Genomic DNA, 26,375 nt, shown 5'->3' with positions numbered 1-26,375 from the left:
ATTTTTCCAATTTGATAACTTGTAAACATTTCCCAGATCACAAACAGGCAGAGCAGGTCTCCTGAGGATAGGCTTGCTGTCTTCATCACCTTGCACAGCCACAAGCAAAAGAGCCCATAGATCCACACAGAACAAAAGCCAGTGGTGAATATACAAGGGAAGCAACTCCTTTGGGTTCCTCATGCAGAAACATCCAGATGGCTCATGTTCTCACCTCACTCCTGCAGTCCACAAGACGTTACTGAATACAGTGAACCAAAATGTCCTCAGGTACTCATCTTTCTTCTGCTCCACCCTCTGCTGAGGCAGTGACTGCAGGTCCACCTGTTGAGCTACTTGAGTCCATCCTGCACAGAAGCCAGATTCTTTACCCTCACAAGAGCAGGAATGATGCAGCCATGAACTCAGTGGTCTGTATTACCCTAAGTGAGTTGCCTCCCAGACATCCAGGAAACATCCTGCATGCTCCTTTCCTGTGCTCCTTTCCATGACTGACACATGACGCATTCATCTCCATGGATAACAAGGAAATTACACCATTGCCAAAGCTTTTCCTCCTAGACCCCAAAGCACATCACAAAAGATGCAACGGTATCAAGATCCCTCATGAAGTGATGAGCACTGTCAGAGCTAAACAGTTTTTTGTTCGAAGTCATCCAGGATGGCAAGGTCTGGCTGAGCCATCACTGACAGCAAGTTACATGCACAAAGATCCAACTGCAAACACCAAGTCCGTTACCAGAAAGGGCAGGATCACAGCATTACTTTCACCTTGGATTGTAAATTCCACCAGGATTGCATCTACTCATGCCTGTACAGTACCCAGCTCATGGGACTTGGCTCCTGACAAGAGGCAGGGTTGGGACCATCACCACACTGCTTGGCATCAAGGTGGGAAGGAACCCAGGAGTCCTGCCGCCTTGGTCCTGCCCATCACACCACCCTCTTCTCACCAAGCAGGGAACTCGAGCTGAGCTCCACACTAGGATTCTGGTGCCTACCTCCCATTCATTTCAGTGGGTTTCAGGTACCTAGGTGCTTTTGGAAACTGGGCACAAATCCAAGAGTCCAACTGGTAGGCTGCTGATGCCCTGTAGCCTCCAGAGGCAATGCTGGAGAAACTGTTACACAATGGAAGAAAACCAGGATGCAAGGCAGAAGGAGAAGGCAAAGGAAATCAAGGTCAGAATTAAATTCTTTAATACAAAAAAAAGTTTGTTTGTTGTCGTCGTTGTTGTTTTAAGATATATCTGTAATTTCTTTGTTTAAAAATAAATATGTACTAAGGAATATCTTGAAAAAATTCACTAGACACAATATGTAGTGTTAATATCTTTTTTCCCCGCAATTATTACAGATAAACAGTAGCACCAATAAATAAAATGATAACAAATATTAAAATTAAAAAGGAGAGAGATTCAAGATGTAGAATTTTCTATTTTTTCCTGTTTCTTCTTTTTACATATATAAAAAAATTGTAGTGTCTATTTAATCCGAATCACACATATACATAAACATATATATATATACAAACACATAGCCAAATATATATATAGTATGTAGATGTATATCTAACCGTTGTCTCAATAGGAATGTGTAGGGGTAGGTGTTAGAGAAATTAATTAAATAACTGCCCATAACATGCTACTGACTCTGCCAACAATTGGGGAGAGACGGGATGGGACAACAGGAAGGTTAAATTTATACACAACCAGTACAAAAAAAAAAAAAAAGGAAAAAAAAGAAAAAAAAAAAAAAAAAAAGGAGGTACGGCTTATAAATAGTTGAAATTAAATATTAACAAAGAATACTGAAAAATCCCTACTCTTTAATTAAATTATCTGTTTAATTTCTAATTTAAAAAGGGATATTAAATAAGTATATAAAACACTTTCTCTTCCCTCCCCCGATCGGAAGCCTCTGTCTTGCACACGATGCAGCATGAGTATTCTACATTGCAGATGCAAGCACCCACCCGTGTGTTTTCTCTCCTTCTGAAAGCCATCAGTCGGATGGGGAGATCCTAGTGGTTAGTAGTCGCTTGTTGTGAGTCTGTTTTTAGACTGTCTTGTCTTTTTGGAAGCTTTCCGTGTTGTACATTATCAGGCGTTGAAAATTCAATTGCAGATGATGTTTGGCAGCATTCTGACACAGACTGAGTACCTTTTTGATTATTATTATTATTAATAATAATTTTAATCACAGAACTAGATTATATATATCCACATAGATGTACAAACACACTTTCAGGGGTGTGTGTGTGTGTGCGCGCGTGTGTAAGGTGGGTTTCAAGTACACCACAGCCTACACTGCAGATACACACATAGCCAAGAACCTCACGACACAGCTAAGGGACTCCAGCTGTCTTCACATTTGATTCTCCAGCCCAAGACATGGAAAAGGGGCCTGATATTTACAGTACGTCATTAAAAAAAAAAACTTGACGTTCTTAAGGGTCATTCACACTGGACATGCGAACTGAAGGCAGCAAAAGTTGCTTTCTTTTTTCCCCCCCTTCAATCTTGGCATACATATATATTATTTTTTATATATATATATGTATAAAAATAAATATATATATATAAAAAAGAGAAAAACACATACATACATACATACATACACACACACACACAAATGCATACATTCACATACATACACACACACCCCCACTACTGTGTATATACTTCTGATTAATATCCCTTTCCAGAAATGTTCCATAAGCATCTTGGATGCTCTTGAGTGGCAGCTCTGTGCATGAAGAAAGCAGACAGTGCTGAACAACTGTGTGGCTATGCACCGGTCCCCATTCTTGCTTCAACACACTGTAGACCTTGTGTCCTTCTGCAGCCACCAAGGGCGGGAAATCTAGACTCCTGTGATAATTCCTTGAACAGAAAGTCAGTGCGCATCAGCTGCCCACCATCCTTAAGAGAAGCCAGCACGACTCTCTGGCAAAGGTTCTACAGCGAATAAAGTCAACGCAAAATGTACACTGACATCCCATGTCCTGGCAAGGCAGGCAGGTTATGAGACGAGTAAGGGCGAAGGTTGGGGGAAGAGAGGGGAGGAGGAATCCTTGATCACGGAGATGGCCATTTCCTTGGCCTTTGACCCATCGCACCCTAGGATGCCGCTCTTTGGAACTCCCTGCCCATCCTCTCCATCACCTCTCCTCCCTGTCCCAGGCAAGGAGAAGGTGGTTTGTGGTACAGCACACTCTACAGAGAAACAGCGGAGGCCGCACAAGTCAGTTAGAGTTAAGAAGTTTACACCCAGCGCTTCTACTCAAGTCCAGTCTTAGCTTGTTTCTTATGCCCCAAGTAGCCCGCTTGTGTCCACAGCAGTCGAGTATTATCCAGTGAAGACACCAATAACATTAGCAATGTTAAAAAAAATAATCAGTGTATATATATATATATATACATATATATATATATATATATATATAATATATATGTGTGTGTGTGTGTGTGGTTAAGATATACATATATGTATATATAGATGTGGTTAAAATATATATACATATATATATATGTATATGCATGTATACACACATATATATGTATGCATGGGAAAACCCATCAAATACACCCCTATAAGTCTTCCTGGCTCTGTTATTTAGCAGCATAAAAAGAAAAATAAAATAAAACAGTTCAAAACCCAAAGGTGAATTCTGTGCGGCGGGTGCCTTGGGGAATGTTCCTTCCGGAGTCCATCGTCCGTACTGAAAGTGCTGTGCTCTACCGATCCTTCATTTTTAGGGTTCATTTGGATTAGTGTTTTGTTTGTTTTATTCTGTCCAGGCGAGAAATCAGGCTCCAGAAACAGGGCTGTTTCCCCTTCTTTTCCGCTGCTCACCGTCTCGGTTTTTCACATCTGTCGAAGAGGAGAAGGAAGGAAAAAAAGAGAACGGGGGTTAATGTTTGTGATGGGGGTGCAGCTAGGGCAGGGAAGGGAAGGAAGGGTGGTGACTAATGTGTTTAAGAGCACATGGTGTTAAGACATGGCATGACGTCACTGGTGGGGTGAAGTGCTGTGCAGATGGGGCAAATCAGCTGAGAATCTTGACCCCACAAATGAGTCAATGAATTCTATTCCCCCAGGCTCACCTAGACAGAGCAGGGGGGGATATTCAAACAAAATTTTTGAGCAGAATCAGTGGCTTCTCACAGATAAGCTGAGTGTCTTGTTTACACCTTTGCACACCATACACACAAATACACACGAACACAGAAAAACAAGGCTAAGCAGTGCATGCAGAGACACACCCTCGGCTCTCCACCTAGTCTCTTGTTTGGGTTAGAAGCAGCGCAGACAACAAGGCCCCATGCAGGCAAGAAGGTGAAAAGTAAGTGCTTTTCATTCCACTAGGTGCTGTGAGTGGGGGTTAGCACCAGAGAACAGCAGTGGCCTGAAGAAGCAGCAGGAGAAATGAGAATTTTTCCCTCCCCTGAAGGTCCCAATACTAATTCTACAAGAAGGAGTAAGAGGAACTTAAGCTTAACTAGCTTTTTATCTGGAAATTGATAAACTAACCACTCCTATGACTCCTTCCCATTTTTCTGGCCAACACATCACCTATGGAAACCTCCCTTAGTACCAATTATCCCATCACAGAGAGGGACTAGTAAGAGAAACTAGCAAACCCCTTCTGCCACCATGATTTCTTTGGTTTTTTGTTTCTCATTGTATTTATTACTATTTCTCACCCTTCAAATTCTGTGGGGTAATTATGAGTTACTCTGGACTTTGGGAAAAGGAACAAGGGGGAAAAGGCCAACACTAAGTCTGGTCTCAGACTTCAGGGGTTTTACTTGCTAGAAGTGCAACTCTGAAAGTCTCTCTATTATGGCCCCTCCATCAATTACCTTCCCCTGAAATTACAGCATCCCAGAAAAATTCTCTTTATACAGAGCAGTTTCCATCACGCTGGCAGTGCCAATGCCTCTCTGGCTTGGACACGAAGCATTTTCACACCCAAAGGAAGCACTTGCTACTTGTAACAGCCTTAGCCACCTAGCTAATGGATGCCTCCTCTTTTCAAGATAGAGCCACAGAGGACCCTGGATCTCTCTCCCTTGTATTCTCCTTGAGCCGCTGCCACTGCAATACTGCAGGAACAGGAACAATCTCCTAGATCTCTGTGAAGGGGATCCGAGTTCAGAGTCACAGCCAAGTGCTCATTAGCGACCCCATTTCTGTGTCTCCCTCTACACAGGTAGGATGATCCCACACCAGAGATGCACACATAGCTTGTGCTAGTCAAGACACCCCATTGAGTTCACCAAAGTGCTCAGGTGAGAACCAGGAATCGGTTTCTTTACGTGTCTGTGCCACAGATGGTGTGTGACAGACTCAGATGACACATGCACAACATGGATCTCTGAACAAACACTAACCCCCCAGTGCCTTTATGTCTCCCACCTCACATCTGAAACAGGCACCTCTGCCTTCGCCCAGGGTCAGACTTAAACCTGCTGTATTCCATTCACAGTCCTGACTGCAGCCTCTCAAACCACAATTCTGGACAGGACATGGACAGGGAACTGTGAGCACAGTACAAAAACACAGGGTGCTCTCCCTGGCCTTTAGAAGAACAGAGGCAAAGGAGAATGTAGGCTCAGCCTTGAGGGAGGCTCGTAATGGCTTTCCTCACTCTGCACACAGCAGAGCATCTACAAGCCACAGAAAAAGGGCTTGGAAGACAGAGATGGTCAAATCCCAGTCAGTTAAGGATTTGTCTTTGTCCAACAGTATGCTCAGAGCGGCGTACAGGTAAGGTACAGAGGGATACAGACCCTCCCCTGCCTAGCTCAGCAACATGAACTCCATTATGCTATTCTATGGTAAAGACTACCTGAGATACAAAGGGCCTGTCTCTGCAAGCCATCCCCATCCAAGTCCTGAGAGCACACCTGAAACAAGCAGCTGCCCTCTGACACAGGGAAACTCTGTCCTCACCCCAGTTAGACTCTCTGCTCTCTGGCCCACGTAGGACAGAGAAAAGAAGTAATCAAATAGCACTGGTGCCAGAAGTCAGCAGGAAGCAAGCTCCCCCCCTCTTTCTCTTTCTCTCTCTTTCTCTTTGTGTGTTTCATCCTTCAGGACACAAACCTGCAAGTGCGCTCGTTTAACTCAAGCTGCCTCGACTTGCAACGTGAGTCTGTGAATTTGCAGGAACATTTACAGGTCTGGGGATCTTGTACAAACAAGTGCTTTCTCCTCTCTGAGCAAGGCTCACAGTGACTGCAAAAAGGCAAAAGGAAAGATGTCTAAGCTACAGCGCTTCAGCAGAAAGAAAATACACATGCAACACCCTGAACATCAAAGCAATCCCCTTGCCCCCTCCCGCAGCCCCCATGCTGCCAACTGGAGTGCCATGGGCTGATGGATTTTCCAGCAGCACCTCAACAGCCCCAGGACAGCAACCCCTTGCATTAGCGCAGAGAAAGGAAACAGGCCTTCTGCACAGTATTCACAAATGCTGCATTGGATCCATTGGCTCAGGCCAGAGGGAGGAAGAAGGGGAAAGCAAGGATGGCAAGGTGAGAGGTCTCAGCCAGCTATTGACACATAAGCGAAATGAATTCTCTGAAGTGGACTATTGGAGTAGAAAGAGGCCAGCGGCTAAACGAGTTAAATACACAGGGTCTCTCCTCCCCTGGAAAGCAGCTGGGCTCCAGCACCACATGCTGACCCTGCAGCTGGCACTGCCCCATCCCAACCTCACCACCTAGGAGTCTCCTATGGAGGGGCCGTGAATTTACAATGCAGAATTTTGTGAACCACCATGAGAGAGGCAGAGCAAAAGAGACAGAGAGAGACAAGCCACCAAATCCAGCAGAAAGAGAGGAAAAAAAAAAAAACAAACAGAGACGCCCCCCCTGGCTCCCCAGCACCCCCTCTCTGGCTTCCCACTGTCCCACCTCTCCTCTCCACCTGTGACTCCACCAGACACGCACGCACATGTGTACACGCACACACACACACACACATGCATGGCAGATGCCAGCCTGCCTGTCACCAGTCATCATAGCAGTGAGGACACGAGACAAGTGGTGGAAAGCAGATGACAGAGTTACAACCAGAAGGCGTGAAGAGGTGCAGGGTACTCGTCCACCCGCCACACTCTTGTGCCTTGGGACAATGGTCACCACTGATGATTAGAGAGCCAAGCAAGCTAAAGCCACCTTTCCCTGAGATAGCCTTAGTGCCAGAGCAGTGCCACCACCAGTGCTGCCCCTGCAGGATCTGCAGCCCACCAGTGACTGGGAGGGGAGGGTGAGATTTGAGCGAGCAGCAAGCAGGCAGATTGCTTTGGGGAGAGGGAGGGAAGAGAGTCTACAAGCAGAGGACACAAACGTACAAGCTGAGTGGTTTGTACCGGCCTTTCTTGCGCTTTCTCTTTTGACCCTTCCCCCTTCCTCGCTTTGATTTTCTGGAAGAAAAACAAAAAAAAAAAAAAAAAAAGAGAAAGAGAGAGAGGGGGAAAGAAAGGGAGAAATAGAGAGAAAATGGAAGAAAACGCAAGGAAGAAGAGAAAAAAAAAATACAGCCATGTGCCTTGCTGGGAGGGGAGAAGCACATGAGGCAGGACTGGAGGGTAAATCCCAGGGCTGAAGCACAGATCTCCATCTTGCACGCACATTCACCGGCTCCGGCGCTCCTGTCAGCTCTGCAACCAGCCTGCCCACAGCCAAGCCAACACCAGGGAACTCAGCAGAGACCACCTCCTGCAAGGCTGCTGTGAGCAGAGGCGGATCTGCTGGAGCCTCAGAGGGGCACCTGCCCCCTCCAGAGAGGGGCAGTGGGAAAGGGGCAGGGGGTGAGAGGGGGAAGGAACAGAAAGCTTTGTGAAAGCATCACGCCACCGCGGTGAGTGCAGACAACCATTCCAGGCGACAAGCACAGGTGCACAACGACTGACAAAAGGCAACCTGAGTGAAAGGGCTCTCTTCAGGGAAGAGGACACCACTCTGACCTGATGCACTGCCCAGTACTGGGCCTAGGAGGGGGCAGCTGAGCTCCAGTAGCTCTGCTGCAGGGTGGGTGGCAATCCTGCTATGGGACAGGAGCACTCCACATACAAAGGAAGAGATCTGATCTCTGAGGAGCTATCCAACCTGAAGGCTTTGCTTATCCACCTCACCTCCTGCCTGTGGTTCAGAGGACTCCAGGAGACCTTACTTGGATGTTTGTAACATCTCCTCTGGCAGCCTCTATTCTGAGTACTGAAGAGTAAAGAGGGGGAAGAGGATGGCCTGACCTAGTTATTTTACCCAGGAGATAATCAGCAAGCAGCTTTCAGTTCTTCCCTCCTTTCCCTCCTGTCACTGTCCACATGGACCTGCCAGACAGACAAGCAGATCGAGCCAAGGTACTGACTCTATTCTGAAAAATTCACCAGTTGCCTCTGATTCTTGGGCAGGGGCTAAGCAGGCAGGAGCTAGGATATGCAGTCCTGGACACTAACCATGGATTTCTATGGGCCATTGAGAGCACAGGGAGCGAGGGAGGCTAGAGCCTGTACTGCTCCTTGAGCGACATTAGCACAGGAGCAAGGGAGAGACATGCAAGGAGAAGGCCCTAGGAAAAGCACCAGGGCTTGTCAGGCAAATGAGTCCCAGCTCTGAGGCAGTTCAGCAAAGGCTCCCTCGTTCCCTGGTGCAGCCCACCTCGGGAGAGAGCTGTCAAAGGGAATTGGAGGGATAGAAGAGAAAGCACCATAGGTGTCTCCTAGGCCCTGTTCAAGTCGTCTCACTGGAACGAGTGTCAGAGCATCAGCTCAATCCCAGTTCTGCCCTACATGTCAGGCAGGAGTCACAGGGAGACGGTGAGGGGAAGAAAATCAACCTGAAGGGAGGAGAGGGGTACCAATATAACAAGACTTTCAATCTGGCACAAATCAAAGCACACCAGTCTCTCCCCTCCCTTCCCTTCCTTCCCTGGGGAGTGCAGAACCACCAAAGAGCAGGCAAGGTGCTGTTAGAAGAGGAAAAGTGAATGCAACACAGTCCGAGCTGGCTGCTACAACCACACCCCATCCTCACCAGAGCTCATACAGACCAAACTCTCACACACCTTCAAACTACAGAGCCACACAGACCGACCGTCCCCGACACGGCCCTGTGCAGAGAGGACTGTTGGCTGCACACAGTGTGATGCAGCCAGGAGCAAATTTCCAGGGGGAGGAGGAGAGGCTGGAAGGCAGCTAGAAACATACAACCATCAGGAGAGGGGTGAAAAAAGCTCTCTCTCTACTGTTTGCTCCCTCGGTCTCAGATTCAGCCTCATCTCCAAATATTCACTCCTTCCTCTCCAACTCCACACCTCTAAATGGCAGAGTTCCTTTCCCAGCCATGCGCAGTCCAGCTGATCCTCTCGCTCAGAGAGATCACTCTTTCTTTTCAACGTTGTTTTGTATTTTATGCTCATCTCTGCAACTACTGCAGGATTAGAGCTTATTTTTCTACTTTCCACAACCTTTTTACTTTGGAGAGGAAGAAAAGGGAAGGTTGTGACTTAATCTCCTTCAGGCCACTAAAGCAAACTCATCAGATTCAAAAAACCCCTCATGAAAGCCTTCACCGAAACCCAGCTAGGATATCCACCTCCCTTTACACCCTCCCAGGTCCCCACCCAAACAAAACCAGTGTCACATCCCGCATGGCAATAGTCCTGCCTCCACCAGGCCTCTACTTCCACCTCTCCCTGTAGCCAGCAGAGCTCCTACCAAAGCTGCTGTGAAAGAAGCCAGCAAGTACTCACTCAAGCAGCAAGAAAAAAATTAATAATAAAGAAAGCCAGCAATTTGCAGTAACCAGAAACACCCCAGGAAGAGGGAAGGGGAGAACAGGGGCTGCACCTTGAATCCATTCCAGCAGGACAGACACGACAGGACTTCCCTGACTCGGGAAAAAGCATTAGGAATGACTGCCATGGCCATGGGTCATGCAAGGTCCATGTCTGGGGTATGAAGGAAGGACCATCAGATGTGAGTTTCTGTGACCACCTGGAATGGATTCAGAGCATCGCCCCATGCAGTACCATATGCCATTTCCTTCTTAAAGTGAGTATATCCAACCAAAGAAAAGGGCAAGGGGCAGTGGGGAGAGGAAATGCCAACCAACCACCAAAAGAGAAAGGAGGAAAAGCTTGTCACTTACTTTTCTTGTTTGTTTTTGACATCTTTCTTTGGTCTGTGGGGGAAGACAGAACAAAGGCCTCATTAGAAGAGAGCTTATCACATATACTTCTGGTACTATCCCCAGTTCCCGCCAAGTCCAGGGAAGGTCATGTACAGGCAGCATTGCAGGATGCCCTCAGCACTGCTTAAGCGGCCCGACTCAAGGTGGTTTTGCTCTCCTGTTGACCCTTGCTGGTAGCTAGGGCCAAAAGATCCCAGGATGCAGGCTAGCACTGTCCACCAGTGATAGCTAGAGATGGAAGAGCCCTGACAGCAGAGGGCTTCTTTTCCCAGTCTCAGCCATCCTACTGCAAACCAACCAAGAAGGCTGCAGAAGCATCTGAACAAGAGTCCCAACCCAATGGCAGAAAAAAAGAAAGGCTCAGAGTAAGTTTATTGCAAGAGGAGCCAGTGCTGCTCCATTCTCACCTGCAGTCACATTTACTGTGCTGTAAGAAGCTCATGTGTGATATGTGCTGACTCTGATGGGGTTTAATTCTCATGATCTGGAATGAAAGAAACAGAAAGGGTCACTGCCTGTTCACTCTTCATGTTCACAGCCCCAAATCAGGCTGCTGTGCAGCTAAGCACTCACACCCCAGGTGCTCCTGGGAAGAGCAGGGCAGAGTTCGAGCTAGCTCTGAGGCCCCGTTCTCCCAGTCAGGGAAGGCCTTTGATCACAAGCGAGCGGCAACACCAGACTTGTGCCAAAGCTCTGTTTGCTCGTGCATGCCCAGTGCCAGCTCTGGTGGACTGCCTTGGAGACAGGCATGGGAGAGGGTGTACCCCATAGCAAGGTCCTCAATGAGCCCTCCCTGGCTGATGCTGGACATCCAGTCTGCTTGTGCAGAAGCCATGCTTCAGTCTCACACAAAGGTCCCAAATGAAAATTCCAAATCCAACCTTTTCCTTAAGCCACCATTTCTTCCCAGCTTACATCTCACTTTCTCAGTAACTTGACACACAAAATAAATCTGGAGATCTGTGTTTAAAAGAGTCCTGCAAAACCCAGACCCCAGCACCAGGCATATCCAGGAAAGTTATTTAGAAGCTATGGAATACTGTCACATTCTCTTAACCCAGAACATGGCTGGAAAACTAGCTCTAGAGATCTGCTTTATTGCCTCTGACCCTTTACAGGCATGCGGGCATACAAGTCAGGAACTGTAATTCAGCAAGGAATGGTAGGAAGAAAACCATCCCTAGCTACACCAAGCTAGTATGACTGGAGCCTGCAAGTGGAAAAGCAGTGTGAGGAGCCATGAGAGGGCACAGGCAGGTTCTCCAACACAGTTCAAACACAGCCCAAAATTCAAGTAAAAGGACCTGCTGGTTAATCACTTAGCACTGTACATCTCTCATTGACATTAAAAATTCACAGCAATATTTACAGTGGCCATTCAAGAGGCTAAGGGACAAAAGTAGGTGAGGGAGCTATAGGTTATAGGTAACGGACACCAGCACAATTTTGGACAAGAGCTGGGATCCAGTCTCACAGACAAGGGCAATAATTAAGCTCTCTAAAGCAATTTGAATCTTTCCCAAAGGCCCAGCCTTTGCTATCATGGCCACCTTCAGCAGTCTCCAAACAAAGGAGGAAGAGCCCAGAGGCAGAAAGGCTTTTCCAGCTGACATAGAACAGTTTGTTTCATAGATCCCCTTTAACCCCTGCTGTGGCAGGATAGCTGAAGACCCAAATTCCGTGCTCTGTTGGTACAGGTTGACCTCACATGCCCTTCAGGAGAGAGTACTGACAGGTTCTCCCCTTTTGCCCTACTCAGCTGCCTTCAGAACAACAGCTGTGTGTAGAGTTAAGGTGGTGCAAGGGTCCAAGGAGTATCTTTAGAAACTGGGAGATAACGCCATCAGAAATGCTCCTCTGCATTCTCTAAGCACAAAGTGCTCCTTTGCAGAAACTCTTCTTTGCATGCTCCTACCTACTGTATTTGGGCAGGAGCCAAAACACACTCTCCTCTTAGCCTTAAATAGACACAGGCAACTCATCTTTTAACCCTGCGTGGTGTAACACAGAGCACCAGGGTCAGAAGAAAGGGTCCCTGGGGTAGGTTGCACTTCCTCTGAATTAGCTGGGAGCTGGGACTTGGGGTGGCTGTGATGGCTGTCTTGCTTCCTTCCAACCAAGCATGGCAGATGGCAAGCTGGACCCTCACCTCCATTGTGACGTTGTACACATCCACAGGGACACATTCTAGGCCCTCATCGCCGCAGCAACCCGCACATCTCATCAGAGGCACACAGGATGGCTTGAATATGTACTCCACCTCATCAGGGTACTCCTGGAAAATGTCCACCAGGGTCTCAATAGTCCTGCAGAAGCTGCGCTCGTAGACTTCCAGGAATTTGATAACTAAAAGAGGAATGGAGGGAATAAGTTAATACAAACTTAGCTCAAGAATGTCTAGGGCTTCACCCCTTAAAGTGAGCCAGACAGTTGCAACACAACTACCCTATGCTCTTCACTAGCAGTCTTGCAGGCCTAAATCCATTCTCTGTGCTCTACATATACACACATCAAGTGGGAAGGGAAAAAGACAATCTCCTCCTACAGCTGCTTCAGGGCAAGGGCAAGATGGACAAGAGAGCTCACTGCCTTCCTTGTACCATGATGCATGCCACAGGTGACTCTGTCCCAAACCTCTTCTCTGCTATTCCCCATACTCCTGGTGTGCTGCCACTAAGACTATCAGCTAAGCCAAAAAAACCCTGAAGCTGCAGCAGATAATCTGCGCTCTGGACTAAGGCCCTTCACTGGTCTGCCCTTTACTCCCTTTCAAAACAGTCAGTGGATGCCCCAGTGGTTTTAAAGCCAGAAGCATCCTTTGTATGGACCTCAGTGCACAGACACTCCTAAGAGCAAGCAAAGGCTCTGAACCATGGAGCTATGCATCTTCACCCTTCCTGTCATCTACCTCTTTTGGCCATGCAGAACGTCCATCTCAGCAGGTCACCAGGGAACCATGACAGCATCCACTACAAGTCACAGCCTCCGTGTCTCCACACTGACCACTTTCCCAGACCGAGGAACCAAGCCACCCACTGAAAGATTCAAAGTAGGCTCGCAGCACCCCCAGGATTAACCAGACTATATATTTGGCTACTGAACCACAATGAGACAGTGTGGGAGGGGGAACAGGGTGGATCTGCCATTATCCCATGCCTTCCCTACAAATGGAGCAAACACTAACCGCTTGCGATCTGCACTGATTTCACAAGTATTTCTCAATGTTTCCCAGTCTCTTGCCAAAGCTTCATTTTGCTGCTTGGTCAAGGGTTGGAGAGATTTAAAGAGATGAGAGATAGTATAGATAAGTACACACACACAAACCTCAGGTGCTAGTATAGTGCTGCAAACAGTGAGTACCTGGAGCCCTCCAGGCTTCCTAGCTCTAGCACCACACTGGCAACAGAGGATGTCTCACACGGAGCAGAGGGTAAGAGTATGCACAAGGAGATAGTACCTGCCCCATGCTGTTATGCACTATAATGATCCACCTGTACAGCATGCAGAGTCCTCCAGCACCAAGGTTGATAACTCAGAGTGATAAGAGCAAACTGCTTGCATCATGGAAAATAATGGTCTCCAGTAAGCGCTTCTAAAGTGCCCTGAACTTGTGACAAACTGGCATAAAGGTTACTTTGCCACAAAAAATGCAAAAGCTGCAGGGCTTGGAGCTCACAGCCCGCAGTTAATTGTTGAAAGTTAATTCTAGGTCATGCGGGGCTGACAGTGCCATAGTGCTGAAGTGCTGAGAGTGGGTACAAGAGGGGAGGAGCTTCCCTCCAAGGAGTCTGAAGTGTCAGAGAGCGTGAGCAGCTATTAAAAGAGAAAGTGGCTTGTGAAAGGGAAATGTAGCCTGGCAGGCATGGACTGCTTGTTGGTATTCCTTGTCTAGAAGACAACGTTTCTGTTCCTTGTTCCTTCCCTTCCTCTTCCCTCCTCCCCTAACTGCCGTATGTCTCCTGTCTGTTCTCCTATCTTGTCTGTGACTACCTCCTTCTCCTCCTTCTTCCTGTTCCCCTTTGGAGTGACCTTAGTCACCGCCTATGTTCCAACAACTTGAACAATTTAATACGTGGGAAATTCTGCGGGCACAAAGATAGTTGCTGAACTGCACTGTTGATTATTCACACTGTGCCAGACACAGGATCTGAGAACTCTGGCAGTAAAGACATAATTCAGGATCAAAATGCTTACAAACCTACGTCAAGGGGAGGGATGGAAAGTAAGAGGGGGGGGAAAAGCAGCAGTTACCTGTGCAGATCAAATGCTGCTCGCCACACCAGTCTGGGGCATAAAGGAGGCAGAAAACAAGAGTAGAAAAGTGTCGTGAAACTGACCGGCCTCTGTCATGCTTTCCTAAATATTGCATTATCCAGACATTTGGATTACACCAGAGAAACCAGACTACAGAACAGGCCCCAGAACAGCATATTAAACTTCTTTTGCAGGGCCTTTACTTTCACAGCTACACTCTGACAACTATACTTGAGATCTGAGAGATTTGACAGGACTAAGTCGTTCACATGAAGAATTTGGGAGTTTCTACCTTTACTTTAACACATTATGGTTTTCCAAAGTCTGAATCAGCCTCTGAAAAGGAAGCAGGGAATCTTTTCCTAGCTGCCAGTCAGAAAATCCTGCCACAAAAGGCACATTACCTTATTTTGTTGGACACAGAGCATTCACATGGAGACTGCACAACACTCTGTAGTTCATTTGCACAGTTACCACCCAAACCAAACCAGAGCGCATGACTGAGGTACAGTCAACCTCACAGCAAAGCCCTCCCCTTCTACCATACCTACACTTACTCCCATGTACTGGGAGTTATACTGCACACTTTGCTGGGCTGATTCTGCCTGCGCTTCCTTTCCGTTGGTTGTGTCACAAACAGAAGAAGGTCTCCTTCATGGGGAAGCACAGGAAGGTCACCGAAGGACTAACACCACTAGGTCTGCTCCCTTCCTGCAATCTGGGCTTCAGCCCACATTAGAAGTTAATCCCACAATTAAATCACACTCCTACCCTGCAAAACACCTCCAGATTTGAGTCAGAGGTTCTTTGTTGTGAATGGAGGTGGAAAGAAGGTTAAAACATAGACAGGACCCACACTAACTCTTCAAGGCAGAGTTTAAGTTCGAATTTGGAGCAGTTGAGTGAGAACATGCTGGACTAGAAAAGGAGAAGTCTCTGATCATTTTGCTTCCCTCCCCATCAACGGCTTAGCAGCAATACAAACACACTGTTATTTTGAAAATAAAAGTGCAGCCACAAGTGATGGTGGTTTCCTTTATTTATACCAGAAAATCTTTTCCCGTGAAACAAAAGAGTGTTTGTCTGACTCCTCTACAACTTCCTGTACCACAAAACATGTGGAAGCCTCTCTTGAGCTCAAAAGGGTAGGGGCTGAAGCTAAAATAACAGTCTCCAACCAGAGTAAGTCCATCCCAAATAAAAACCTGTCACAGTTTGACATCACAGAGAGAGCATAAAATGGCCAAAGACACAAACCCACCTTTCAGCCCAAGCCCCTAAGAGCTTCAGAGGAAGGAACTACAGGACCGTCCTTGGGTAACAGAGGCCCATCATCATCTCCTCTTCACAGAGGAGAAACTGAGGTATAGAGAAAAGACTTCTAAGTTCAAACCACAGGACAGAAGTAGAGCCAGGAGTCCTGACTTTTATTTCACAGATGTATCTACACTGCAGAACCTGAAATAGCACCAGACAATAACACTGAAGTCTTACCACTTATATTGCCAGACCAGCTTCTCCTGCAATCCCATCAACCTTCTTGTGACAGAAGTTAATTCTGTTTGATTCTTTTCCTCCCCAGGAGGGATTTGTTGGGCACAACAAATGGCACAGATGAGGACACTAGCTCTTTTCTACCAACAGCAGAGAGCTGGTTACCAAAATAAGCCTCACAGCAGGCTCCATCTTGATCCCTCTGGAGTCACTGAACCTTCTTCTGTTGACTTCAGCAGGAGCAAGGGTCAAGCGCAACAGGCGGCAGCCCACCAGAAAATCAGAAAATTTGCCAGCACAAAATGGACACCTATCCCAAGCAGAGCCTGCCACAAACCTCTGGCAACACACATGGAGTCTGTCACACCAATAAAGTTACAGAAATTGAAACTGACTGCTACGGAAAAAAAAAAAAGCCAAACTGGGCCCACAGTGCTGGAGCCCTCTGCTGACCTCTGGCTGGAATAACGCTGAAGGTCACAGCCTGTGGGGACCCTGCAAGGCATCTGCCAGACCCTGCCATGCAACAAGTGATCTGCTCTGCTATGCAGGTAAGGGGAAAACACGGTCAGGATGGTCTTAAAGCATGATGATCACCTCAGCCTGTAGGTTTCAAAGTCCACAGCCCTTTTATCCCACTGCTGAACTGAGGACTGCGGACAGAAGCCAACCTCCTGACATGCACGGGGCTTCACCAGACAGGGAGCTCGCAGGAGATATCTCTGACTACCCCAGGGGCTGACTGCCCTTCTGGTCTACATTTACTTGCATGAACCAATGAGGCAGGGGACACTGTCACACCCTGGCCTTTGGGCAACCGGAAAGACACAAGATCACAGCAGCTGCAGAGATATCACCTTGTTTCCCCACCAGGCAATGGTCCTGTCCATACTGGACAACCAGGAACCAATAACTAGAACCTATCAGAACCCTAGAGTGCCATTCCCTGAATCTGCAAAGTCTGCCAGCCCAAACCAGAATAAAAAGGTGTATTTTTCAAGCCTGGCTCTTTACAGCGCTTAGTAATCTCCTGACTACGGGGGTACCTGAGACTGCTGGGAGGCATGAGCCCAGAAAATCATCCTGGACTGCCCCTTTCTCCTTCTCTTCCTCAGAGATCTGCCATCTGGGGGCTGCTCCGGCCTTTGTTCAGGGATCAGCCCTGGCCACCCAGCCGGGAATTACCAGCACCGCCGGGAAAGAGGCACGCAACAAAATTTGACAAATCCCTTCCTACAGCACTGTGGCGAATCCCCAGCAAACTGTGCGCCACTACTCAGCTCTTTGTGTGCGCCCGTGTGTGTGTAGATATATATATATATATATATATATATAAATAAATAAATAAATAAATATATATATATATATAAAAATGAGGGTGCGTATGTGCACCGGCGCACGCACGCAGTTTCACTCTGAGTTGCGGTAAGCCAGGGGCGGGCTGGGCCAGCCCTGCTGCCCGCCCTGGCACCGCGGCCGCCCCGGCGCCCGGCCCCACGGCCACCCCCGGCCCCGCGGCCCGGGCCGGGCCCGCGGCGTGGGGCGGGGGCGCTGCGGCCGCCACCAAGGGGTTGATGGCGGCGGCGTCACCCGCCGGCAGCCCCCGGTCCCGCTCCCCGGAAGGTGGCGGAGTTGGCCGCCGGCGGCTCCGGGGGCTCCTTCCCCCCAGCCCCCGGCCGTCCCCGCCCGCCGGGAAGCCGCCCAGCGCTTACCTTCATTGGGTTTCCGCTCCCCATCCCCCAGGGCAGGCGCAGCCTTCGACAACTGCAAAGACAACAGAAAATCGGTCACAATGCGGAACCGTGACGCGGTCCCGCGGCGCGGGGGGTCCCGGGCAGGGTCCCCGATGGTCCCGGTCCCGTCGCCCCGCCGGGCAGGGGGTGCCGGGAGCCGCGGCGGGAGGGGGCGCCGCCGAGGCCGAGCCGCTCCCCCCGGCGGGCACAGAGGGCCCTTTTGTTTCCCCGTCCCCCGGGGGAGCCGAGAGGGGCACGGGCGGGACGGCTCCGGGGCGGGCTCCGGGGCTGTCAAGGCGGTGTGCCGGGCCCGAGAGACGCCCCAAAGGGAGAAGCGCGTCCCCGGGAGCTGCTGTCAGTGACCGCGGACAAACACCGGGAGCGAGCCCGAGTGCGGAGAGAAGTAACGGGGGGACATGCTGCTGCCGCCGACACCGACCGATGGACCCGAGCAGCACTTCTCCCCGTAAAGGTGAATCTGGCCCGGGAGGGCAGAGAGGGCAGAAGGGCAGCCAGACACGGAAGGGCATCGCTCCCCTCTCGATGTCACAGATGTCTGTCACCCGGCAGTGGTGGCCACGGAGGTGTCGGCATCTGGCCGGGTATCAGGGCGATTAACTGTGACAGCACCACTTTGCCGACGGACGCCGCCAAACCGCCCGGGTTTTCTTCCTCTCTGATGGAAGGGAGGGCGACTCGCGCCCTCAGCTACTGGTCCCAGTCCCCAGCCCCTGCGTGGATCCCTTTCCCGCGCTCCACAGCTTCCCCTGGGCCAAAACCGAAAAGCTCTGCAGTCATTCCTGCTGCCTTTTGGGACTAGGGACATTTCCAAAGCACTGATGCAGGCAGGAGTGGTGACAGGTAACCCACTCCCAAAATGGTATGGAGAAATATTACACCACTTTACTAAGGAAGTCTTTTTAATTCCAGGTGAAACAAGAACGCCACTCTTCCTGCTCTTCATGAGGGCTTTAGCTCTGACGTAACTTTCCAGCCAAGTCAGGCTTCCCCCTGCTGTTCTGTTCTGAACCAAAATGGAAAAAGCCAAGCTTTCTTCACTTCTCCGAGCTATGTTGCCACCTGTGTGATGCCATCCAGCCCAGAACCTGCTGCCTTTCAGCAGAGGCCCATAAGAAGCATGGGGGTCCATACAAAATACTGCTTTGTCAGCAATATGCTGTGCTCAGGCTTAGAAAAAGGCCCTCTGATGTTGCAGCTGAAGACAGAACTGAATTAAGGCCAAGTCCACCCCAAGCTCACAACAGGAATCTGCCAGCTATGGTCTTCTAAGCAATCCTGTGCACAGGGCAGCACCACCATCCAAGCAGCCGAAAATGTCAGCTTTTAAAAGGAGGGGGCAAGAGAGCCAGCTAGAAGCCCCTCTCCCAGACATTCCTTTGTGTCTGTGCATAGCTCCCTTTGTCTAAGGTCCCCCTGACCGAACTTGTTTCTCATTTCAATCAAAGTCTTTCTATACCTGGGCATAACTGAGCAGCCCAGACCTGAGCTGCCCCATGTGTGGATCTATTTCTTCTCTGGGGAGGAGGGGGGTTGTGTGCCCAGTCTCAGTGCTGTGACAACACTTTAAAAAGCAGGTTCCTAGAAACAGTTTCATTCCTGAAGTGTGAAGGTCACTGCAACAGCACAAACAAAATGGAGGCAGTGGAGGCTGCAGCGGCCTTCCAAAGCCACTCAGTGCCTGACAATCTCTGGGTAAAAGAAAACCGCATCAAGGGCAGGAAAGCCTCAATCTGCTATGGCACAGGAAGAGGATCACGAGCCAAGTCAGCTCATTCAAGTCACAATGCCCCCAAGACTTTTCACAGAGGGATTTCTGGTTCACACACAAATGACCATGACAGACTGAGCAAAATTAGTTTGGAGACACCTTGAGGGTCATTTTTACCCATTCTCTATGCAAAACTACCCAGCCAGCTGCTAAGCCCACTGCCTCCTCACGTGCAAGCACACAGGCTGCAGAAATGATGAGAAGCAGAAGCAAGCCACACACACGCTTTCACTACTCACCTGTGCCTAGCCAGCACCTCACCCTGCCCCGATGTAGTGGAGCAGGAGCCAGAACACTCTCGCAGTGCTCACCTGGACCTGGGATGTGATCTGACCCCAAAGATGGGAAACGAGATCAGTGCAAAGTGGGCAAAGAGCTTCTGAGCTTTCCCAAGGGAGCTCTCAGCAGAAACTAGAAAGGTTTCCCAGAACTATCAGTAACAGGCTCTCTGCTCACTATTCCAAGTAACTTTTCTGCCCTTTCAGCAGTGTCTTTCACCTGTGCCTAGTGCCCTCAAAGCATGTCCACTAGAACAGCAGGTGAGGCAGGGCCTTGTGCCTCACTTCAAAACAGTCTGCTACATATCAGACATCGGGAACCAAAAACATTCCTCGGGACAAGCAGGCCAACTGTGCCCTTCGGTAGGAGCCTGAAGGTCATGCTCTCCTCTGCTGGCTTTTGGCATTACCCAACAGTTCTGTAACACAATTTCCTTCCAATAGATTTTCAGCGTTTCACAGTAATGTGGAAGCAACCCCTGGCCTGGCCTTGAGAGTAGGATAAATGAGCCCAGAAATGGGGCTGACAGAGGAAGCTCCTTTCTGTGCTCTTTTGCAGGTTGTAGCAAATGCACATCCCTCCCTCTGTGGGGTAAAACCTTCTCTAACAAATAAACTCACTTCACACCATCCACATGTCTGTACCTTCCCTGCCTCCCTTCTCCCCCAGTCCCTGTCCAAAGCAAGCTTTGCTCTGAAGGGAGAGAAAAGGTTAATCAAGTCATTCCTCTCTAACCATCACCCCCCTCACCACCACCACCAGCACTCTTTTTCTCCCTTCCCCTCCCCCTAATCTGTGCAGGCTCATTAAAAGAGCTTTGTAACTGTTTAGGACTGGAACAAACAATCCATCCACTTTGAGAGGGACTCTGGGACAGGAGTTAAGGCACTTTTCGTCTTAGGCACTAGAAATTCTCAGCGTTTTCTGCTTAGGAGAGGGGGGGAATGGGACTCACTGCACTCCTTCTCCATTGTACAAGCAGACAGAGGTCAGTAATCCTGCAAGCTGCCAGCACAGCCAAGGGACCTCTGACAGAACCGACAGGAGAATGGATTTGGGGTTGCTCAGGAATCAGTGAGCCCCTCAGACATCCCTCTCCCCTGCTCCCAAAGGAGTGCTCCTCTTTCCAGCCATCCTCAGAGCACAAGAACGGCTCTGGGGAAGGTGACCTGCTGTGTCCCAGCTGCCTAAGGGCTGTGGAAGCAGGTTCTGGTGGCTCCCCATGGTGGTGCGGTGCAGAGGCACAGCAAAGGCAGGCAGCCTGGTGGGTGTGTGATCATTAACAGTCTAGTCACAGGCGTGTTCTCCCTCCCTCGGGGTCTGATCACTGCCTCTTCCCCATGGCAATACAGCTGGTATATCTAGGTCCCTCTGCTGTTCTGGGCAGGAGCGGAAGAGCTCCCAGACCATCATCAGGAGTGACCTGTCACCAGGCTGGAGCAAGACCCACTGATGAAGGAAGATGAGGAATAACCACCTGTCCCCCATTCTCTAGGAAAGGGAGGACTGGAAGGGGACAACAATGCAACCTCTCCAATCCCATGCTGCGTGAGGACTCTGCACACCGCTCAGCACAATCAATCAGCTGGGAGGGTGGCACTGCAAAAGTGCCTTTCCTTCCCTAGCCTGCCTGGAAAGGCTATCACCACCAGTGGAGGCAGACACTTGTGGCATCAGTGCTGCCCAGACACGACCATGAAACAATTTCCCACCATCTAAGTCTTGCTGCAGGAGCAACCATAACAACCACCTCAGTAAGGAGCCATCCCCCTGAACCCTCACCAGAGGAGCGCCGTGATTCCTTCATCCCTTCTCCTTTACTTACAGGAAAGCTGCCTGACACATGCTGGACCCTGCTTCCCCAACTCAGACACTGTCAGGGCTTTTATTTAATGCTCTCTTATGTGCCTGGCTAGCTAGATAGATCAGCCTGACAGCCAGATAAATATTATCATCAAAGCACAAACCCTAGTCCTGTGTGAAGAGTCATGCCTCCTGCCATGCTCAGAGTCATCACCAAGCTGCCTACGTGAGATCTGCTGGTATTCCTAACGTTCCCATCACTGTGGTGCCCGGACAACCAACGGACAAATAAGGACAGAACCGAAGGGCAGATCTCACCGTCCATCTGCCTGAGCACTTACATAGCCCACAGCACCCAGGTACCTGAACCTCCAGCTATCTCTTGTGTCTGTCCCTGCAACACTTCCCCCCAAACTCCTGTAATTCTTCCCTACCATTTTTTCCATCACTACATTGTTTTCTCATCTGCACCATTCTCCAGCCTAGGAGAAAAGGCAGCATGAGGTTTTTATGAGGACAGATAGATCTCGGCTCTACCTGATCCGCCGTTTCCTCTTCTGGGGAAGAGGAAGGGGAGGGGAAAAGGAACAAGGGGAGGGTTAAAGGGTGTTATCACTGGACACCAATACAGACTTGTCTATACTATAGGTGGGGAACAGATGATACTGTACAATTTTACTGAGGAGCTGGGAGGCAAAGAAACTCTTATTCTGGGTGACGGTGGAAAAACTCCTGGAGAGCAGAAACAATTGTCCCACCAGCCAAATCTGGCAGGAAGGCAGCAGGGAGCTGCTCTGTGCCACGCTCAAGTGAGAGTGCGCCTCAGTTCCCATCGAGCACAGCCGAGCACAGCCTAATGTGCGGCTGTCACTGGATAAAGTAGAGATATAACAGGCTAGAAACAAAGCGTGCAGTGCTTGCATGACTTCAGTTACGGCTGAAATGGCTCCTAATTGGGGAGTTGCCTTCCAGCATCGGTGCTGAACAAACAATGTGAATAACTGATTAGTTTGCAAGAGACGTTTATTTTCACGACTGTGGGAGATGATCTGGCCCATGCTCTCTCCAAGTGCCGAGCAGAAATGGCAGGAAAGAACTAACCTGTTAAAACCTTTAAAACGTAATCCATGCCTGCCTTGCGAGCAGCCACTTTCACGTGGGCACTCTGTCTAAACCCCTTAATATCTCTTGGCAACACAGCCCTCCTGACTCTTTAGAAAACAGATGTACAGGACAGGTTTGCAAAGAAAGCTGCCCTTCTTTTTTCTTAAAAAAAAAGGAAAGGAGGAAGAATTGGTTTCTAATTCCTCAAGAATGACAATGAGGTAAAAGTGACTGAAGAAAAAGAGAAAAATCCTTGGTTTTGTAATCTCGGTGCAGGAGATCTATATTTTGATTTTTTTTTCCAATCTGGAAGAAATTCTGGATCCATTTTGTCCTCTTTGATCTCTTATTTGTTTTTCCAGCTAGGCATTTTGAACTCCACACGGCGGCACGAACCCGAGCTGGGACCCAAGGCAAATATCGCCGAAGCAGCCTTTTGCAATGTCAGGAGACCCGAGGCTGATGCAAGAAGGCAGCGCGCTGCCTCCCTGCCCCGCGCCCCGGCCCCGGCCCCGGCGGGACCCCACGGCCGCGCCGCGCCGGGAGCCCCGCGCCGGGGCGCGCTCATGTGCGCGGGCACTCCGCACGGCGCTGCCGCTGCCCCGGGCCCCGCGGAGCTGCGGGCAGCGCTGTCCCCCCGCTGCAGCACCGCACGCACACGTGTCTGTGCCGCGGGCACCCACCCGCACCCGGCGCCAGAGGCGCGGCCGCACCGCGCCGAGCAGGTGGGAGGCAAAGGGGGGGGCGCGAGAAGACAAAAAAAGGGGGGAAAAGTATTGTCGGCCGTCTGCCTTCCCTCCCCCTCCGCTACACGGGGCATAAAAGCCCCCGTCCCGCCGCTTACCTCCGCGCTCTGCAGATAGAGCAGCGCCGCCAGCCCCCAGCGGATCCAAGTGAGCAGAAAGTTCATGGTTGCCGGCGCACGCCGCGAAGCGGGGCCCGCCGTGCTCCGCCTCGCCGCCGCCGCCCCGCTGCCGCTGCCGCCCCGCCGCGCTCTCGCCCGCGCCTCCTCCGTGCCCGCCGCCGCCTCCTGGGGTGCCGCCGGCCGGGCGCTGCGAAGGGTTGCGGGGTAAGGGGGGTTCCTCTTCGGGGTCTCCGGTTTCACCCCTCCATAAGCCCGGCTCTCCGCCGGCCCCTGCTGCTGCTTTCCGTGGGCGCTCCGCCGGGCCGAGCGCAGGCTCCGCGGCCGCCCTGCCGCCGCCCGGCCCCCGCCGCCGGGCAGTCCGAGCTCCACAGCGGCGCCCGTCCGCGGCGCTCTCCCCGCGTCGGGGCAGGCAGGCACCCGCGCCGCGCTCGCTCGGATTCGCGCACTCACGGCAAAGTTTGCGCGGAAACTTTCAATGCATCTCTTTTCCTGCGCTCCCTCTTCGCGGCGGCTGCCTCCGGCGGCTCCCCGAGCCGGGGTCGCCTCCCCGGGAGAAAGGGGCTGATTCCGCCGCCCCTCGGCCCGACCCCTCTCCGCAAATCGGGGTGGTGGTGGCGGAAAGGACGAACAGAGCGTTTTCCTCCTGTCCTCTCCGTTACTGTCTCTCCCTCTCTCTGTCCACCGCTTAAAAAAAAAATCAGAATAGTAATAGATGAAAAAAAAATCCAAGCTGGATAGAGAGGGAGGGAACTGGGGCGTGGGAAGGCTCTGTAGGAAAGGGAGGAAAAAAAATCCCAGCGGATCAAAGTATAGGTGGGGAAAAAATAAATTAAACGAGAGGATAAGGCAAGGCGGCAAGCTAACAGCAGGTCCCGGTGCCCGGGGAGGGCTGCTCCCGTGGCGCGCTGTCCCCCGCCGGCGCGGCGTGCGCTCCTCGCCCCCGGCGCGGCGGCAGCCCCGCTCCGCGCACTCCAGCGGCGGCTCCGCGCAGCGCCAGCCCCACCGCCCGCCGCTCGTCAGCACTCTGCAACTGAGCACAGCGACCACGGGGAGAGACGCTCCGGCAAGTCCCACCTCCTTGGCTATGGCCCGGCCTCCTCCCCGGCTTCCTCCCCGCCTCTCTGGCCCCGCGGTTCCGCACGCCAGAGCCGTAGCCCCGCGGCTCGCGCATTTCGAATCCAGCTCCCTGCCCTGCTTTCTCGCCGCGCCTTCTGCCGTGCCGATGGATACATGTTCGGGTCAAAATTCACTTTGCCCGTGGGAATTGTTCCAAAGTCCAGCAGAGCCATTTGGGGAGAGGGGCGGCGGGGGACAAACACACATGGGTAATCACACCCATCATCTGACCACCCCCCACGACGTGGCTTTTCCGATACAGGGATTTCTTAGCACCTATGTGTTAAAGGGCTGAAGGAGCGTTATCCTCAGGTGGGTTTTATTTCTCTTAACTCAGTGGTATTCTCCCGTGGCTCCAGTGCCTGCCTGTGCTGGCTGAGTGGTGCCCGGCTGTGCAGAAGGGTGTCATACTGAAGGGATGAAGGTTTTGCCAGACAAACCCCACCCTGCTTTCTGAGAAGGTATTGGAAGGGCAAGGAGGCAGCCCTGTCTCGCTGTGTTTCGTGCTGGCATTCCCCAACTGAGCTACTTGGTTCCTGTCACACAGAACATTTCTTCATACTGCATACATAGTAACAATATGTGTGTGTTAACATACATCTTTCTCCTGCTTTCATCTTCCAAGGACCTTATGTGGCAGATGGAGTGGAAGTCCAGACTGGCAGATCCCCACAGTAAAGAAAGAAAAGGCTATATTGTCATTTAAAAGCAGGTATTTCAATGCTATGCCACAGACTCATAGTGATACAGGCAAAGCATTGGCTCTATAGAGGCACCTGCTGGCTGAGAGAAACACATGAAACAACCCCACCCCCCCACACCTCCCTCCCCCCAAAAAATCTTTGCTTTCGGTAGATCTTAGACCTGTTCGTCCCTTTGTTTAATTTTTCAAGATTTTGTGTCACCGCTTGGTGCAGTACGTGGGGATGGTGCCTTGGTCACACTGATCCTGAGGCAGGCTGGGAGATGAGTGACAGCTCTGCCTGAGCAAGGAGCAGCTCCCATCTGGCCCCTCCACTGCCCCAGCTGCAGGTCACGCCCCACACCCCTTGTACCCACAGCCTTCCATCTGGGCAAGCGTAGAAATCCAGCCCAGTTGAAAGCCTGAAGGAGAATATAAACCCTTTCTCCTCAGTGATCATGTTCCTACAGTGGAGTGGTGGGTGTTGTTCAAACATTGCAAAATAATCTCTTTTCCTTTGCTTTTCCTGTAATTTTTTTACAAATTGTTGCAGAAGGTTTCTGAAGAAACAAATACCCATCCAAAATAACTAGAGTTCCCCATATTTAGGATACAATTGCCAAAAATGCCTTCCAAGAGACAAGGGGAATTCAACCTCCCCCAGGAAAAAGAGGGGATATTTCATTAACTGAAGGTAAAGCGCATTTAAAGTTCCCAGAGGCAGGAACCACTTCGGCTCTGTCCCAGTTCACTGTGAACAGTTCCGTCTTTATGCCAGGCCTCTGCACTTCAGACCAACAGCAAGCAGATTAACTCACTCAATCCTTTTATTTGGTGGAAGGTCTTAGGTGCCTTTTCCCCTTGTGCTAGATGAGCCTTCTATGAATGAAGGTAGCTCTACTGCAAATAACTTCCAATTCTAACACTTCTCTGGATGGACAAAATCCCTCCAGCTGCTGCTTTGAGGGAAGTCCCTCACAGAAACCCCACAGAAAACATTAAATCCATGAGTGGCAAGGGTCAGCCTTATCCCTGTAAAGCTACAATG

At 50.4% G+C, this 26,375-nt stretch overlaps 1 protein-coding gene across 6 annotated transcripts; it reads right to left on the bottom strand.

Annotated features, from left to right (window-relative positions):
- Positions 1-1,177: 1,177 nt before the first annotated feature.
- VEGFA (vascular endothelial growth factor A) lies at positions 1,178-24,585 on the bottom strand. 6 transcript variants are annotated; one of them, XM_054629757.2, is made up of 8 exons: positions 23,509-24,580; positions 17,669-17,720; positions 12,358-12,554; positions 10,616-10,692; positions 10,167-10,199; positions 7,367-7,438; positions 6,115-6,246; positions 1,178-3,876 (listed from the first exon to the last, which is right to left on the bottom strand). In XM_054629757.2, the coding sequence occupies exons 1-8, from the start codon at positions 23,572-23,574 to the stop codon at positions 3,855-3,857; spliced, it is 651 nt and encodes a 216-aa protein (XP_054485732.1). In that variant the 5' UTR covers positions 23,575-24,580; the 3' UTR covers positions 1,178-3,854. The 6 variants fall into 6 exon arrangements, with proteins under 6 accessions (XP_054485732.1, XP_077031893.1, XP_054485733.1 ...); XM_077175778.1 differs by lacking the exon at positions 6,115-6,246 and having other exon boundaries at positions 23,509-24,582; XM_054629758.2 differs by lacking the exon at positions 7,367-7,438 and having other exon boundaries at positions 23,509-24,581.
- Between the last annotated feature and the right edge of the window lie 1,790 nt (positions 24,586-26,375).

Source organism: Agelaius phoeniceus, chromosome 3, assembly GCF_051311805.1.
Source record: "Agelaius phoeniceus isolate bAgePho1 chromosome 3, bAgePho1.hap1, whole genome shotgun sequence".
Lineage (NCBI taxonomy): Eukaryota > Metazoa > Chordata > Aves > Passeriformes > Icteridae > Agelaius > Agelaius phoeniceus.
Note: the sequence above shows the minus strand (reverse complement) of the source record. Positions and strands in the feature narration are given on the sequence as shown.

Bases quoted from the DNA above. Each gene is read 5' to 3' on its own strand.
- VEGFA (XM_054629757.2), bottom strand. From the start codon at position 23,574: ATGAACTTTCTGCTCACTTGGATCCGCTGGGGGCTGGCGGCGCTGCTC. The intron at 12,555-17,668 runs GTAAGCGCTGGG...TTCCTCTTTTAG, and splicing joins GGAGCGGAAACCCAATGAAG to TTATCAAATTCCTGGAAGTC. The intron at 3,877-6,114 runs GTTTGTGTCCTG...CCTCTTCGACAG, and splicing joins TTAAACGAGCGCACTTGCAG to ATGTGAAAAACCGAGACGGT.